Source organism: Aphidius gifuensis, linkage group LG2, assembly GCF_014905175.1.
Source record: "Aphidius gifuensis isolate YNYX2018 linkage group LG2, ASM1490517v1, whole genome shotgun sequence".
In the NCBI taxonomy this organism is placed as follows: Eukaryota; Metazoa; Arthropoda; class Insecta; order Hymenoptera; family Braconidae; genus Aphidius; species Aphidius gifuensis.
The window spans coordinates 8,005,076-8,022,825 of NC_057789.1; the positions used below are offsets into that span (position 1 = coordinate 8,005,076).

A 17,750-nucleotide genomic window follows, 5' to 3' on the forward strand; every position below is an offset into this window, starting at 1 on the left:
ACAATTGATTAATACTGAAAAGCTGTTGGCAAATGTTGCTAAGGAAAGAATGTAACCAAATAAAATGATTTTATAATCTAGATTAATTCCATTGTGCCATTTGACACAATAATTTTGATTTGATATATAAAAATAATGTTGGGAAATAATCTAGATTATAAATTAATTTATTTGTTACATCCTTTCCTTTAAAACCTTTGCCATAATTAGTAATTAATCAAAAAAGCTATTGGCAACTGTTGCTAAGGAATGGATGTAATCAAATAAATCATTTCATAATCTAGATGAATTTCTCTGCAATATTTTTTATAATAGAATAAAATCATTGAGCCAAATTGATTGTATCTTCAATAGACTTCGATAATATCATAGATGAATTTTTCAGCGACAACGCCAGAAGACAAAAACCGTTTTGTTTTGTAATGATTCATTCTTCTTCATCTATACTTTTAAAAATATTTTGTCTTTAATATTATTATTCACAACAATTTTATGTAAAAAAATAATTTTAATATATTCTGGCGGTTTTGCTTGTTATATTTATTATTGTTAAATACACCTAACAAATGATGTCTTTTTTATATATTATATCAATAAAAATAGGGCGCAAAATATAATTTTGCCCACGGCGCAAAAATTCCTTGTTACGGCACTGTTCACCAACAATTGGCATAATGCTTGAGTCGCAAAATTCAGAAAGGGACAATTCTTTCAAATAATTACCACATTGTGATAAAATTATTCCAACATCTGGTAGTGTAAATAAACGTTCAACAAATAATACACTCTGACTGTTGCAGTTTTCACTGCCACAAAAAGTTATTAGTTGAAAAGTCTCTCGCCATGTGCGAAAAACTATAGAATAGAAAATATCAATTGATTTTAAATTATGATATTAATTATAATATCAAAGAAATTTAAAATTTATTTTAATGATTACTATCTTCTATGAAAAGCCTTTCAGGTTTATACCACACTTCGTATAAATCACGTGACTTGACTAATGTGTTTGCTATATAGCTTTAAAAAATTAGAAATTATTATTAGAGAAATATAAAAATCACGGTAATAAATAATCCATTAATTTATTAATATTTTATAAAGTTTTAAATTAATTGACGGAATGCTACTTGCTGATACAAATACCTACAGGAAGAGAAGAAATTTCGAAAAATTTAATAGAAAAATTAGGTGAACATGAATTTTCACGTATATACTTTGTAATTTTTATAATTTATTAAAATTTTTAATATCTTTATTGTTATAAATTATAACTTATAATTTGTAAATGAAAATGGAAAAAAAATATTTTTTTATTTAATTTTTTTTTTTATTATTCAAATTATTATTGATAAATAATTTAAATAAAATTATATAGTAATTGTTATTGATATTTAATAATAATTTACATTTTAATCAAGCATTAAAAAAATAAATAAATAGAAATAAATATTGTTTTTATACAAGTCAAATAAACAGCTAATTTCAAATTTCAAATAAACAGCTAAAAACAGTACAAAAAAAAAACAATATAAAAATAAAAAAAAATTTAATAATCAATAATACATAACAATATATTTATTTATTTATATAATTTATAATAAAAAAATTAAATTAAATGCCAAATTTCAATAACTGTCTGACTAAATTATTTTTGTACTACTGAATTTTTATTTTTTTATTCGTTTAATTTAATTAGCTGTTTATTTGACTTGTATATTTTTTTTATAATCAAATAAATGTATAAATAAATAATCAATAAATTTAAAAATATTATTAGCATAAAAATAATATTAAACATTAATGCTAAGAGCAATGTCATTTTATCACGTGGTAAAAGCAATGACCCTCTGTAATTACACTGTCCCATATTTAAATAATATTATTCAATATAATTTATCATCATATTTTTATTCCCACATTTGACATTGATCTTGTCATAATAATTCTAATTAAAGAAAAATTTTATATATGTTTAATTTTTTTTTTTTTTGTATTATAAAGACTTGTGTTTTCTTATCGGTACTTGAAGCTTAGTGTCGCCTGTTTCACTGTCCAATAGCTTTATGTTGAAATAAACAAAAAATATATATATATACATTACTTTGTGATTTACGATGTCAGATAATAACGCAATAATGTTAATCATAAAAATAATAATTTATAAGATACATAAGGGGAAAATTGATGAATTAAAATAAAACAAAAAAAAATAATCAATGAAAATTATGTATCTAGTTTTAGGTGATTATTGTAAATTTTATTTTTTATCATTTACAGAGGCCGTGTTTTAAAATAGCTTGTTTTTTTACATATGGGTTTTTTTTTTTGTGTTTTTATTATTTCTGAGGCGTATTATTTGGCTTGTTATCTATGTAGCCATGCATTTTTTGGAGTTTACTATGACTAACGCAACGAGTAGTTGTTGTTTTCTTCGAAAGCATTGTGAATGAGATAAGATAATTATTTGAACACAGGAGAATGATGTAAATAAAATTATTATTATTTTTTATATAATTATTTACAGATTTTATTGATTTTATTTTTATTAATTTAATGAAAATATGTATAATATATAGAATAGGTATTTAAGAAATAAATTTTTACATTAGTTAAATAATAAAATGACTTTTGGTATTCGGAAAATTTCTTGAATTTGCCGTAAAAAAAATGATATAAAAATTAATTTGTTGAATAAGAATTTAATTTATAATTCAAGTAATCATTTAAATTAAATTTGAAACATTATACATAATGAAAAATATGATGAAATATTATCAAAAATTTTTAATACATAAACCAAAATTTCAACAATAATTATTATTATTTCTAAGAAAAAAATGTATAGAATTTTTTTATCTTGTTTGTTTTTTTTTTCAAATGTGCGTAGTATTTAAAAAATATTGTAAACAAATTTTAGGCCAGTTTATTGTTATCCGAAAGGTTTTTTTTTTTATTGAAAAACGCATTTGACAAATGAAAGTGTACTACGTATTTGTTCCATGATAAAAATGAACCTTATCTATGAGGTGGGGCACCAAAAATTAGTATAAAAGCCAGTGGTCATATAATCGGGCTATCGTGACTCTGGGCTCATATACGTACTGCACGTGGTTCTAAAAGGTTGTGACTTAAGTTTACAAGATTTTATTTATTTCTGTTGAACAGATTGGTGCAAAAATTAACCATATATATAATAATCAAGTATTTTCAATTAAATTTTCAAAATTTTGTATTTGATATTAGAATTATTCATCAAATTTTTTTTTAACTGAAAATAACAAATGGAAAATAGTCCGAGAGATACAATGAATATTCACCAAATCCTGGAAAAAATAGTAAGTTTTAATTTATATATATAAATTTATATACATTTAATGTATATTGTATCAAGATCAAGTGAATATTCGCGCAAATTAATTAAGTTTTTAGCTAATGCAATTATTCATTGTTGATTATAATTTATAATCAATAATAAAAAGCCAAATTAAAAATTAAAAATTAAAGTTTTCAAAGTAATATATCAATAAATTTATTCCAGCTAATTAATATTTAAATTAAAATAAAGAATAACGTCATTAATGTAGTCAAACTTGTAAATAATTCTAGCTATAAAAATTACGAAAAAAATAAGACAAATTTATAAAATAAATAATATATTTTTTTTATCTTATAGCCTCTTGACGATGACTATGCAGATAAACGCAATTATATCAATATTGGTGCTGATCGAGTTTCTATTTTTACTATTAGCAATGAACATAAAGATGCAGTAAATAATAATTTCGATAAATGCAAAATGAATCGTTTACATAAAGCAATGGATGTATATTGTTGGTGGGTGCTTGAAAGGGATGGAATACTTCCTAGTGAACCACGTTTCAAAGAAAGTAAGAATATAACGACACTTTAATTTTTTATGATAAAATAAAATAAACTTTATATAATATTAACGTTAACACACAGAGTAACTATTTCACAGTTAATTGATTTTTTTGTAGTAAATAAAAATAAATAATTGTAATCAATTGTAATACAATGTAATTTGAAATATTGTATTATTATTTTTGTGGAAGGCCCAATAATTGGTTTTTAACCAGCTGGGTTAATAAAGATTATTATTATTATTATTATTATATAATATTATATATTTTAAATATACTAATGATGATATTTAATTAATTTTTCAGTATGCACAGATGAACAGAATCATTTCTTCTATTCCTGCTATAGATCATATAGATTTAAAAAGGATAAAGCTCATTCTGATGAAGAATTACATGAGAAAGTAAATGATTTTAAATACCTAATTAATCTTTGTGGATCTCGTCTTGAATTTCTGAATTTAAAAGAATATCCTTTTTCGCAAATAATGCCATTTATTACTACTAATTGTCATAATCTCAAAGAACTCGTATTACAATTCAAAGAATTCGAAAATCAAGATTTTGAAAATGTTTTTCATAACATGTGTCATCTTGAAGTACTGAGGATTCATTGGCAATGTAAAAATTCAACTCTACCATTGACTTTAGTTAAGTCATTAGAAGAAGTTCGTAGAACCTTAAAAGAGTTATGTCTTTCACGTAATCAAAATGAAAAATATCTTGGCTTACCAGATTCATTGGCTTTCGTAAGTTTAAATTTTTTAAATATTATTATATGACAATAAAAAATTTCATTTATTTTTCAATAAATAATAACTTGCTTATTTTTCAGGTATTTCCTCAATTAATCACTTTGAATAAATTAAATTTAATTAATTTTGAACCAAGCCAATCCGTAGTCCAGTCGATAGGTGAAATAAAAAATTTGGTACATCTGAGATTCATGTGTTCCTGGCTGAACAATCATTCAGTGTTTGATAAAACAATCAACATGTATCCAATTGGGAATTTGCAACATCTTGAGACCTTGTATATTGATCATGATTGTGGCGTTACAGATGAGTTTTTAATTAATCTTTGTAATAATGCTAAAAAATTGAAGCATTTAGATTTAATTGGTAAAAATATAACAGATAATGGTATGATTGCACTTAATAATTTAAAACAATTAGAATCACTGAAATTTAATTTAAATGGATTTAAAAAAAATGACTTTATCACTGATCAATCAGTTCAATGTTTAGTTTATGAAAAATGTGAATACTTGCATTTATCTAATTGCACTTGTATCACCAATAGATCAGTAGTTAAACTATTTGAAAATTTGCCAAATTTAAAAATTTTATATGTTAGAAATACAAAAGTAACTTTTAAAATTGTCACAGAAATTTTAGAATTAACAAAATATCATAAAAAACCAATATTTGTTTATGTATCTTTTGAAGATCGTGATGATAGTTTCAAATCATTAGCGCTATCAGATGTTTTTTTTAAGTCTAATTTCAATAATGAAAAACAAATCGATATACTGATCTAGATATATCCCTGGTAGAATTTTGTCGATAAATACATTAAACCAAGTAATAAATGAAAAATAAAATCGTGACTGTATTTTGTGGACAATAAAATTTGAATATTATTAATTTATTCTTGGTTTAGGCATAACTGAAAAAGACAATTAGAAAATTTCAACAATCCTGATAATATATCGATTTTTTTTGTCTACGAAATACAGTCACGACATCATTTTCCGTTTAATATACTTTATAAAAAAAAAAAAAAAACAAATACATTTTAGTACAAAAAGTCCATATCAAAAAGCGGTGAACCGCATGTTTGATTACTTTTCCAGCGAGGGAGTGAATGAATGTGAACAAAATTATATTGAGTATATGTGAAATGTTCTTCATTTTCATTTTCATAAAATGACTTTTGATTTGTATAATAATGTTATTTTATAGATGACTAATGTTCACAACATTTTTTTATAGTTTTTAAAATTACACATAAATTTTTCACACAGTTGTTTAATAAATAAAAGAATATTTTTTTTTGTTCAATAAATGAATTTTTAATTTAGATAACAATTTATTATAAAATATTGTGGGATTTTTTTTAACATAATTCCAAAGTTGTAAATATTTATAACAATTATTTAAACATATTTAAATATAATAATATAATTAAGCCAAAAAAGAAAAATTAATTATACAAAGGCACTAGTTAATTAACATTAATTTAATAATAAAAAATATATATAATTTTATCAAGAAATATACTAAAGTCTTGCATTGATTGGCTCGCAATTAATTATCAGTTTGAACTGTCAAATGATAAATTAAAATAAAGAATAAAGATAATCGATATGAATATTTGATAAAGGAGGAGTATTTTAATTGTGTTAAATTTAAAAAAAAAATCAAAACAAAAAGACTTGGATGATTGATGAATAATTAAGATACTAAAAATGATAGATAGGATTTTAAGAATGGAAAGGAAAAAAATTATAATGATAATTGGAATATTGATTACATTCCATTGTAAGCTGGTCCATCACCAGTCACCACCCTCTGGAATGACCCAATTAATATTTTGACTTGGATCTTTGATATCACAGTTTTACAATAATCTTTGACCATCACCATTTTCGAGTGGCACGTATTCATAGACACCTGAAAGAAATAAAATAAAATAATAAATAATAATACACAAAGAATAATTATTATATCTAATATTGATATTTTAAAAATATATGTACAATTAAAAATAAGTACAATTGTCAAGGACCATTTGCAAGATTTAACTTTTTTATTATAATTTATTTGCAATTTTTTTAACAAGACAATATTATTTTTACATTAATTATTTTAATTGAAAAGAATTATTATAAATTTATATAAAACCATAAAGTTAACTCCATAATTATGCGATTGATTTTATTTATTTTTTTTAATCTATGATTGTTGAATCAGAGCCAAGCCCACTCACGAGAAATGTGCTTTTATATTTTCTATGAACATACAATTTACATCAGCACTTGCTGTTATATTTTGTTTTTTTTCTTGAATTATACGAATATCAAAATACTGCGATTTATACTGTTTTACATCAGGTATAAATGTATCGCTTGAATAAAATAAACGTAAAAGTCGTTTTCGATTTTCTGATATATCTGCTGCTTTTTTTATAAATTCAATAGTTACACCTGTATCCTCAATATAAAGCTCTTCCATATTTGGTGAATTTTCAAGAACTTTCATCACTGAATAATCAGTAATTTCACTACTTGATGGTAACTTTAATTTTCTTAAATTTTTAAGCAATTTAATTGAAGAATCAGTAACTTTATTACAGCCAATAAATTCAAGAGTATGTAACTCATTCATCTTTGAAATTGCTACTACACCATCATCGGTTATCCATTCACAAAATACATATAGTACTTGTAGGTACATCTTGACATTGGCAATAATATACAAACTATCATCTGTAACTCGGAACTGTGACAAATCTAAATCCTTATTTATATTAAAATCATGATCTCTTTTGTAACGGTAATAATGATAGTAACTAAAGAAAAATATTTCATTATTTGTCAGATAGTCACATAAAGCTTGGGGAATAGTTATACCAGCAACTCCAAATATTTTCAAGGCTTTTAATTCAGGAATCACCTGCAATTATAGATAATTATATAAAGAATAAAAAAAATATATTTTTAATTTTTTCCTTTGTAATATAGATGTAACTTACACAAGTGGCTTCTTCTGGAATCTTTTGGTAGCCCATCTGGCCATACATCCAAATCAACAGATTCAAATCAGTCAATGTACCAGCAACATTTCTCAATGAATTAATTAAACTAGCAGGTATACATTCATCATTAAAAAATTGAAATATAATTGTCAATTTTTGTAGTTTAGATAAACGTGAAAATGAATTATATAATATTGCATCATCAACATCAGAGAATCTCAATCGAAGTTGTACAAGGTTTGGACAAGATTCATTAATAATTGGCACTATGTTACAATGACAATAATCTGTCAAGTCTAATTTTGTTAAACGACAACCACATTTATCAAGCAGTGTGTTTAAAAAACTTAATTCTCTATCAATTGTTGGAAATTTCTTTAAATAACTTGGATACTCATCATAGTTCCAATAAATTAATTCAAGTTTTTTTTTAATATCAAACCAACAACCATCAAGAACTCTTTGCCATTTTTTGCATACTAAAAAATATAAATTAAATATAATTAATTACTATTACTAAATGATTTTTAAAAAATTTATATCATACCCAATGCTATTTTTGGTCTTTCATAAATTGGCAGATACATGAATATTTCAACTAGACAATCATCATTAACACAGTCAGTTATTATATTTTTGGCATACGAATGATCATCATTATGATAACATATCTAAAAACAATAAATAATATATTTATATTTATAATAACAATACAATATTTAATCTATTTTTACTGCAGTTATATTTTAGACTTACCTTATCACTCTTTTTATCAAATGAAATTTCATCTGCACATCTTTTTACTGAGATTTTTTCCAACTCTAGATCATCATCATGATGATTTATCTAAAAAGAATAATCAATATTTATATTTAATAGCAATAATTTATTATTTAATCACAAGTATGTTGACCAGTTGAAGTTGTTTTGGACTGACCTTGTTGTCTTTTTCCCCAGAGGAAGGTGTTGAATCTTCATAATTTGTTGTGAAGATTTTTTTAAACTCTGAACCACTTAATATTTTGATCTCACTCATATTTTGACTAGTAGTGACTGGTTGTATGTTTATCTATGATAATTGTAGTAGTAAACCATCTGTCATGAACCTAACAAATGTAGATTTTCTTAACATAACTGTTTAACATGTAAGATTTTTCACTGTTCCCTTATATCTCATCATAACAATACAATCATACAATATTACATAATTTATACTAGATGAATTCACAAGCCATATATAAAACATCAATACCAAATCAGTAAATCATATGTTATCACGCAATCATATGACAATCCTCAACCCTGTTTCCTGATGCAATCCTAACAAATCGAAACTCCCTAAATTTCTAACAAACCATAGTAACATTTCTTGATTATTTACACGTGTTCAAATTGTGTTATTACATAAACAAAAGCTCAATATTATTAAAATAAATATAAACAATGATTATTAATAAACGAATTATTTCTAATAAATTAATTTCACTGTGTAATTATTGTTTAATTAAACAACAAAGATCAGTGTCAATTAATGTTGATCCCAGCAATAATGATAAAATAAAAAAAACAGTATTAATATCAACATCAAATGACATATTTACAAATTTATCACTTGAAGATTGGTTTTATCGTAATAATGATTTTACAAATGAACACATGTTACTATTTTGGAAAAATAATCCATGTGTTGTTATTGGACGTCATCAAAATCCTTGGCTAGAAGCAAATTGTCAAATTCTTGATGATAATGGTATTCAACTAGCAAGACGTAACAGTGGTGGTGGTACAGTATATCATGATTTAGAAAATTTAAATTTATCATTTTTTACACCTAAAAAATTATACAATAGACGTTATAATCTTGAAATAATAACAAAAGCATTAGATAAATATTTTGGTATTGAAACACATGTTAATAAACGTGATGATATTGTGACAAATGAAAATTATAAAATATCTGGTACAGCAGCAAAGCTTGGTAAATCAACAGCCTATCATCATTGTACACTTCTTGGTGATTCTGATAAAGCAAAGCTGTCTCTGTCACTCAAACAAATGGACACTGGAATAACAACAAATGCAACAGTATCAACAAAATCACCAATTAAAAATTTACGTGATATTAATCCACTTGTTAATACAGATTCATTGATTGATGCTATTGGATTGGAGTATCTATCAACAAGTTCAACAAGTGGATCAACATTGAATAACAATTTTCAAATGATAAATCCAAATGACAATAATTATCCAGGCTTGAATGAATTGGTAGATGAATTTTCTTCATGGAACTGGAACTATGGAAAGACTCCAAAATTTACTGTCAATAAAAAAATCAAATTATCTGATTATTTTGATCCAGTTGATGTTGAACTTGAAGTACAAAGTGGAATTGTCATTGATATTAAATTAAATTTACCATTAAATGTTGAAAAAAAATATGAGAGTTTAATTTTTAATGTTGTTGATCAGTTGAGAGGTTCTAGATATTCTTATGAATTTATAAATATTATTGTTAATGAATTTGTTGGCTCACTTGATGCATCAAGCACAAGTGGTACTTGCACAAGCAGGTGAAGATTTTATTTCCCTTATTTGCTAATAAACAAACAACAATTTTGTCAATAAAAGATTAATTTTTTATAATACAATTGTAAAAATAATAATAATAATTAATTTTAACAATAATTTGTGATTTGAATTTATTTATTTGATAAAAAATAATTGGTATTGTGTATAGTTTTATTTTATCAATGATTTTAACAACAAAAAAAATGTTTAATTTAGTTTTAAAAACAAGTCAATTATTTAATTGAGATTATGGAATATATGAAGAATAAATTTATAAATAATTAAAATAATATAAAAATTAATTTAACTAAAAATTAAGTTCAATAAATTAATTGCCAATATATATTTACATAAATTTAAATTAATTTTTGTGTATAATTTAGAGTTTTCACATGTAATTTTGTTAATATTATTTAAAAATTATTATTTTTTTTTCACATTTAAATAGTGACATTTATTGATAATAAGTGGCAGTGATTAAAAACATAATTTTTAAATGAAAAAATATAAAGATTCATTTATTTTTCTTTGTATTTTTTAGTCTAAAAAAACAACCACGAATTTTAAGTAGTCAAAAAAATGCCAAATATTTAAATTTTCTTTCTCAATTAATACACAGCGTTTTTTTTAATCGTTATTAATTTTTACTACTTTTTTTTAATATTACTATAGTGTTAGTAATATTGTATATATCACAAACTTTTTTTTTTTTGAATTTTTTTAAATCGAAAGAGTTACATTGTTTTTTCTTTACAAAAAAAAAAAGAAAAAAAAATTAAAAACAATCATCTTTTTACATTGTAAATTAATATAATTTAATTTTTTTAATTATCCATGTAAATTGTAGATTTAAAACTATTGCACTGATGAAGAAAATATCAGTATTTTTTTGTAATTTTTTTTGTTTTTTATATAGCTAATAATTACTCGAGTTTTTGATATTAAATAACTCGATTAATAACAATTTTCAGAATAAAAGATATTGATTTTTATACACTGGTTTTATTTTAATTTAGTTTTTTTTTTTTTCTTTCATTAAAGCCATTAAATTACAAGGTGTTTACTTTGACTGTTTTTTTAAAAAATAATACCATTTAAATATTTTGTCAAAGTACACAATTAATAATGTGAATTTTTATGAAACTACTTATTAATCAAAATTATTTATTATTAATTGTATTGATTATTATTTACACATTTAATTTTTGAAATGCTTGAATTAATTTTTTAAACTAAATAATGGATAACAATTTCTATCTAAATAAATATTCAAGCTGCTCAACTTTTTTTTGTTTTATAAATTACAATATAACATATGATGATTGATAATTTAAAAAATTGCATTCTCATTTTATTTTTTATCTATATAAAATTTAAATTAAAAAATAAACTAATGAATGTTTATGTTATAATTATTTAAATTATTTAAATTATTTCTACAATGAGATAATGATATTAATTGTGTTATGAATGTGGCAGGTCAATAGTATGAGTTTCATTGCCAAAAATAAGTCGTAATCTTTTCATTGGTGGTGGTAATGATGGTGGTGATGGTGGTGGAAGAAGTGGTGGATCAAGATTTAAATTACGTTTTTTATGTCGTCTTTCACGATTACGTGTTTTATGTTTTTTTTTTCTTTTTGAATTATCAACACCTTCAACACGTAAAACTTCATATTCTGGCTCAAAACTATCTTCACTTAGACTTGTACCTGATTCAACAATATCATCAATAATTGGTGAACGTTTCATTCTAAGAGTTAATTTTAAACGTCCACCAGGACGTTCTGGTGTTGTTGGACATTCTTTACAACGTGAATCTGTCATTTGCCATTCTGTCTCGACATTTGATCTGCAATAAAACACCAAATAATTTAATAACAATTAAATATACAATATAAATAAATAAAAAACAAACCTGTCTTGATTTTCAGTTGATTCAAATAAATTATCACGTGTTGTTTGATTTATTTTAAAATCAGATTTATTACTTGACCATGGTGTTGTCACAGCATCAGCAACAACAACAACTGGTGTTGATTCAATTTTATTATTAAAATCTTGTAATCTATTTGTTGTATTATCAATAATTTTATCTTGTTTATTTCTTCTAATAATTGTACCAACTTCAACATCCTCAAGATTACTTTGTTTTTCACTAAATTCATAAATATCACCTTGTATACCAGAATCATCATCACCAGCACCAATAATTGTCGTTTGAATTTCTTGTTTTGAACTTCTTGTTATACGTCCTTTATTTTTATCATTATTATTTATATTTTTTTTGCTATCATCAATTTTATTAATACATAATTTTGTTTTTTTAGATTTTGTTATTTCACCAGTATAATTTTTTCTATTTCGTCTACGTGATTTTGAATTATTATTTTTTTTTTTAGATGATCTTTTTAATGTTAAACATCTTGAATCTTCTGATTTTTCATTATTTAATTTACTCATTGATTCATCATTGCCATTTATTTTACAAATATGATTTTCATCACTAAAATTAAATGCTGTTGTTGTTGTTGTTGTTTCTGTTGATGATGACGATGTTGTTGTTGTTGTTGTTGTTGTATCATTATTTTTAATATCATTATCATTATCAATATTTGTTATTTCATCTACTAATGTTTGTATTGTTTCTGGTATTTGTATATTTATTTCATTACCAACATTTGAACCATTAAAACTTCTTCCAATTCTTGTATTATCTGAATTAGCTGTTTGACAATCAACATCATCAAAACTTGGCCTTTTTGGTGTTTCACCATGTGCTGGTGATTTTCTTAGCTCAATATCACGTGTATCATTATTTAATTGTAATGATTTTCTTCTTTTATTTATAATAACTGTTGGATTACGCCAATTTTGTGTTGTTTCTTTAAGTTCATTATTAAATATTAATTTATTAATATCATTTTTATTTGTTATACTATTAAAATCATCATTATCACGTTGATTTTTACTTAATATTGTACACGTACGATTATTTTTATTATTATCAGAATCATGAATTCTTGATTCTGTTGGATTTTCTTTAGATTCATCATTAAAATCTTCAATTGTTATTCTATTATATTTTTCATCAATATTATTCATTTCATTTGTTTCATTATTATTATTATTATTATTAATTTTACTTGAACATTCATCACTATTTGCATTTATTTTTTTTATCTCAGTACGTTTACGGAGTCTTGATGCTCTCAAACTTTGTCCATTTTTAATATTAATATTACTACTGCTACAATTACTACTACCACTACAACTACTACTGCTACTGCTGCTACTACTACTAATACTACTACCTCCACTATTTACATGAGTATTATTATTATTATTACTAATATTGTTATTGTTATTATTATTGTTATAGTTGTTGTTATTGTTATTAGTGTAATTAGTGTGGTTGTCATTTTTGGCAGATTGTTTGTTTCTAAGATTTCGCGTGGTAGATGCAATAATTTGTGACGATTGTGATCTTGATTTATCATAAGAATCATCTGTACTTGTTGGTTGCTGTTGTTGTTGTTGTTGTTGTTGTTGCTGTTGTTGTTGTGGTTGTGTTATATCTGAAAATTGACAGCCTTGAGCAATCAATAATTCAGCATCATATTTTGTCAAGCCTTTACGACGTAGCTCTTTCATACTAAGTGATTGTGGTGTTATTGCTGAATTTCTAACAAGTACATCATTACGTTCATTCAATGCACCATCTGCTTGTTGTTTATTTGCATTTGTTGGCTGTTGACGATGTTTTGTACGATTAATACGATTATCTGTTTCACGTAAACGATAACCTATCAAGAAAAATAAATAATATTTAATAAAATAATAAGCCTTTAATAAAAAATTAATTTATATATTTTACCTGTTGATAAATCATCACCTGGCTTTTGACTAGCAAAAGCACCAGTTCCACGTCTTTCACATGTTTCACATTCACAATAACAATTACCATCACCAAAAAAATCTTCACCATAAAAACATGTTATTTCTTCACCAATTTCAATATCACGTAATACTTTAACACATGCTGTATCACGTCCAGTAGCAACAAATTTACAATTAGCACGACAATCATGATTAATATAAGCTGCTGGACCAAGCCATAATTGTGCACAATTTTTTCTACAACTAAACATAACTGAAAAATCATTTTTTCCTGGATGTAATAATGCTGATTCTTCTTTTTCACTTAATTCAGCAATACAACCAACAAGACATGATATTTTATCATGTTTTGGCCAACGTTTTGTTGCACATATTTTAGCTCCTTTTTGTCCTTCAAGTGAATATCTATAACATGGCTCAATAGCAAAACCAGAATTTTTATCAAATACACGAAGATAACGATAAATATGTTTTTGTAAATTTATTTGTTGTTGTTTTGATTTTGTATTTGGTATTCTTGTACTCCAATCACCACTCATTAATTTTTTATATGTTAATTCATAATTTTGTATTTGTACAAAATCAGTTATTATTTTACGTAATTCATCTTTATTTGCTTTAAGTGGTCGATATCTGTTAACAACAAAAAAAAAATCATAATTATTAATTAAAGCTGAATGTATTTATATTGTTAATAATATATATTAAAATCAAATAAACCTGATATTCATTTTATGAGTAACAAAACCAAGATATGGATCAAGTACAATTGATGTAGCAATATCATCATTGTCACATAGTTCTTTGGGCGTCATCCCACCTGTACTATTACCACCACTTCCATTTAGTTGCATTTTATTGTTGTTATTACCAACTGTACCAGCCAACCTACGATCGTGTTTCCTCACTACAGTTGACGACCCATGAACTGATAAACTATCTACCACCATTCTGCTACCCTTACTGTAAACACAAAAAAAAACATCAACAATTTTGACATCTAGACTTGATCAAATAAACACTTAATTTTTATAAAATTAATCAACTAATATGTCAAATTAATTGTCTTTTAAATTGTCATTATTTATCAAATAATAGTATAAACATTTAATGATTATTATAATGCAAAATCAAGGTCAAATATTTTAAATCATTGACCATCAAAAAATGGCTACGATCACTTCTTCATTCTCCATTTAAAATATCATAAATCATCATAACAATATTTATTATAAATAATATAATTTATAAAATAATTTTTTTCAATTAATTATTTAACATAATTAACATGTAAAAATTTAATTTTATTATTAATTTTATAATTATTATGGATATTACAAAAATTATAATTTGAAAAAAAAAAAAAAAATTCTAAAATGCAATTTTAATTAATTAATTTATTTTATTGTTAAACATATGTATGAGAAAATAATTTTATATACATGTAGGTACATATGTACATGTTGCATATATATATAACAAATATAATTAGGTTTGTATATATTATACCTCTTATTGAGTGAAAAAAAAAAAATCGAAAAATCGAAAAATCGAAAAAAGAAATGATTGTCATTAAAGAGCTGTCAAATTATTTCGGATTTAATTTATTATTGTTTAATATGTTAGATAATTAAATTGTTTATTTATTTTTATAATTTATTTATTAATTTGACACTTGGATTTATCTGACCATGCCCCAAAACTTTAATGGCTGCTAACGGACACAACTGTTCATCAACCAAGCACCAACAAAGCAAGCCCAACAAAATATTTTCAAGCTTTGACAATAAATATTGGTTGTTAAATTATTTATAATTTTATATTATTTAATTTATTATCTTACCATTAAATTATACACTTCACATACAAGATAAATAAACATTTTGTTTTTATTCATTGACTTTTTATTGGTTGTAAAAAAGACGCGTTCTGGTCTATCATGGCAGAATAACCAGAGCCTCTATTTTTTTTTTTTTTTTTAATATCTTTTTTTTATAATTTCCTTTTGATGTTGACAATTGATTAATATCCACAGGTAATTAGTTGATTGTTGAATATATGTAATTTAAAAAAAAAAAAAAATTATTGTTTAACAATTAAGGTGAATAATTGTTATTATTTTTTTTAGTCAAAAACCTAAATACAAGCGCGATCATTCGCTGAATACTTTGACGTGATTAGTTGATAACTGGACTTGTTTTTACTAGGGAAATTTATAACATTGATTGTTTTTTTTTTTTGATATTGTTTTTATTGTTAATTTATATTAATTAAATATTATTAAATGTGGGGTTATATTTTGAATGTTTTGTCAAAGCAACAAAAACGTCAATGCAAATGTCATTTCGATTGACATTTATTTTTTTGTGTCTGGTTTTTTCACTCTAATTAGAATTTTAATTTTTTTTTGGTGGTAAAACTGGTTGTGTTTCCATGACGACCAGCAGGGTTGTTTAGTTTGAAGCTTTTCTTACAACAACACAGTAAAATACTGTAGAAAACTCTGAGCCAAAAACGAAATATATATTTTTTTCAAAAATTGATTATTAATTGTTAGACAAATTTAAATTTGAAGATTAATTTACAAAATTAGAGAGCATTATTAATAAATATTTGAAAATTATTTTTGATTTTTACTAGCGCCACTGTCTATTCTGACGTCATTGATAAGAACTACAATAATTTAATCTATAATTTACTCAAAAAAAAATGAGAAAAAATTAATATAAAAAATTAATTATAAAATTTATAAAAGCATCAATGCTTTTATTATAATCACTATAAATTTTATGTTAAAAAATTCAAAAAAAAATTCAAATAATTCAAAAAAAAATTGAATAATTTATTCGATTTATTTATAGATCTAGTGAAAATATTTTTTTCAGATTTTCTATGCCGAAATAAATTATTTGTAATGAATAATTTTGACATAATATTATTACAAAATTTCTATGATAATTTTTATAATTTATTAAAATTTTCAAGGACAAAAAACTTCTCCCACTTTTTAAAAAACATTTTTCGTTTGAATTGCAAATTTCGATCAGTTCAATAAACGGTCTACTAAAACAATGTCTACAAATTTTTAAAAGAAAAAAATTAAATAAGAACAAAAAATTATTACTAAAATTGAAATTTGTTTTTTACAATAATTTTATTATAATTAACTATAAATTTGTAAAGTTTATATATAAAGAAAAAAAAATAAAGTTTTTTTTTTTCAGTCAAATTTGAATATTGATAATGACATTTGAATATTCAAATAAACGTGATGATAATATTCACCCGAATACATTACTACAAGTCTACACAAATTTTAAGATATATTTTTCATATATTAATTAATTAAATATCTATACTAGTGTATAGAAATTACGAAATTTATTTAATTCATTTTCATCTTTTTTTTAAAAATAATAAATGATAAACAAAGGGGTTCTCAATTGTTGTAATACATAATTTAATTAATTTTATAACAAAAAGAATAATATATCTTGATGCGTATGTATTGATATTTATTTGTATTATATATTCAAGTTAATTATTTCACAACAGGTCATGAATATTATTGAAAATATCACTCAATCTTGAAAATAAAAATTTTAATTTAATTTGTTTTATTTTTCAAATATTAGA

General features: G+C 23.3%; 3 protein-coding genes across 3 annotated transcripts; 1 reads left to right on the top strand and 2 right to left on the bottom strand.

The window, feature by feature from the left end:
* Positions 1-6,822: 6,822 nt before the first annotated feature.
* On the bottom strand, positions 6,823-8,688 carry LOC122849454. The gene is made up of 5 exons (XM_044148155.1): positions 8,581-8,688; positions 8,400-8,489; positions 8,191-8,314; positions 7,641-8,122; positions 6,823-7,561 (listed from the first exon to the last, which is right to left on the bottom strand). Exons 1-5 carry the CDS (start codon positions 8,677-8,679, stop codon positions 6,872-6,874), a joined length of 1,485 nt encoding a protein of 494 aa, XP_044004090.1. The 5' UTR covers positions 8,680-8,688; the 3' UTR covers positions 6,823-6,871.
* A 173-nt stretch (positions 8,689-8,861) lies between these two features.
* LOC122849455 (lipoyltransferase 1, mitochondrial-like) lies at positions 8,862-10,331 on the top strand. The gene is made up of 2 exons (XM_044148156.1): positions 8,862-8,902; positions 9,098-10,331. The coding sequence occupies exons 1-2, from the start codon at positions 8,862-8,864 to the stop codon at positions 10,218-10,220; spliced, it is 1,164 nt and encodes a 387-aa protein (XP_044004091.1). The 3' UTR covers positions 10,221-10,331.
* On the bottom strand, positions 10,332-16,473 carry LOC122848923 (histone-lysine N-methyltransferase Suv4-20-like). Its single transcript, XM_044147374.1, has 5 exons — positions 15,958-16,473; positions 14,835-15,077; positions 14,092-14,747; positions 12,133-14,020; positions 10,332-12,066 (listed from the first exon to the last, which is right to left on the bottom strand). The coding sequence occupies exons 2-5, from the start codon at positions 15,062-15,064 to the stop codon at positions 11,679-11,681; spliced, it is 3,162 nt and encodes a 1,053-aa protein (XP_044003309.1). The 5' UTR covers positions 15,065-15,077; positions 15,958-16,473; the 3' UTR covers positions 10,332-11,678.
* Positions 16,474-17,750: the final 1,277 nt, after the last annotated feature.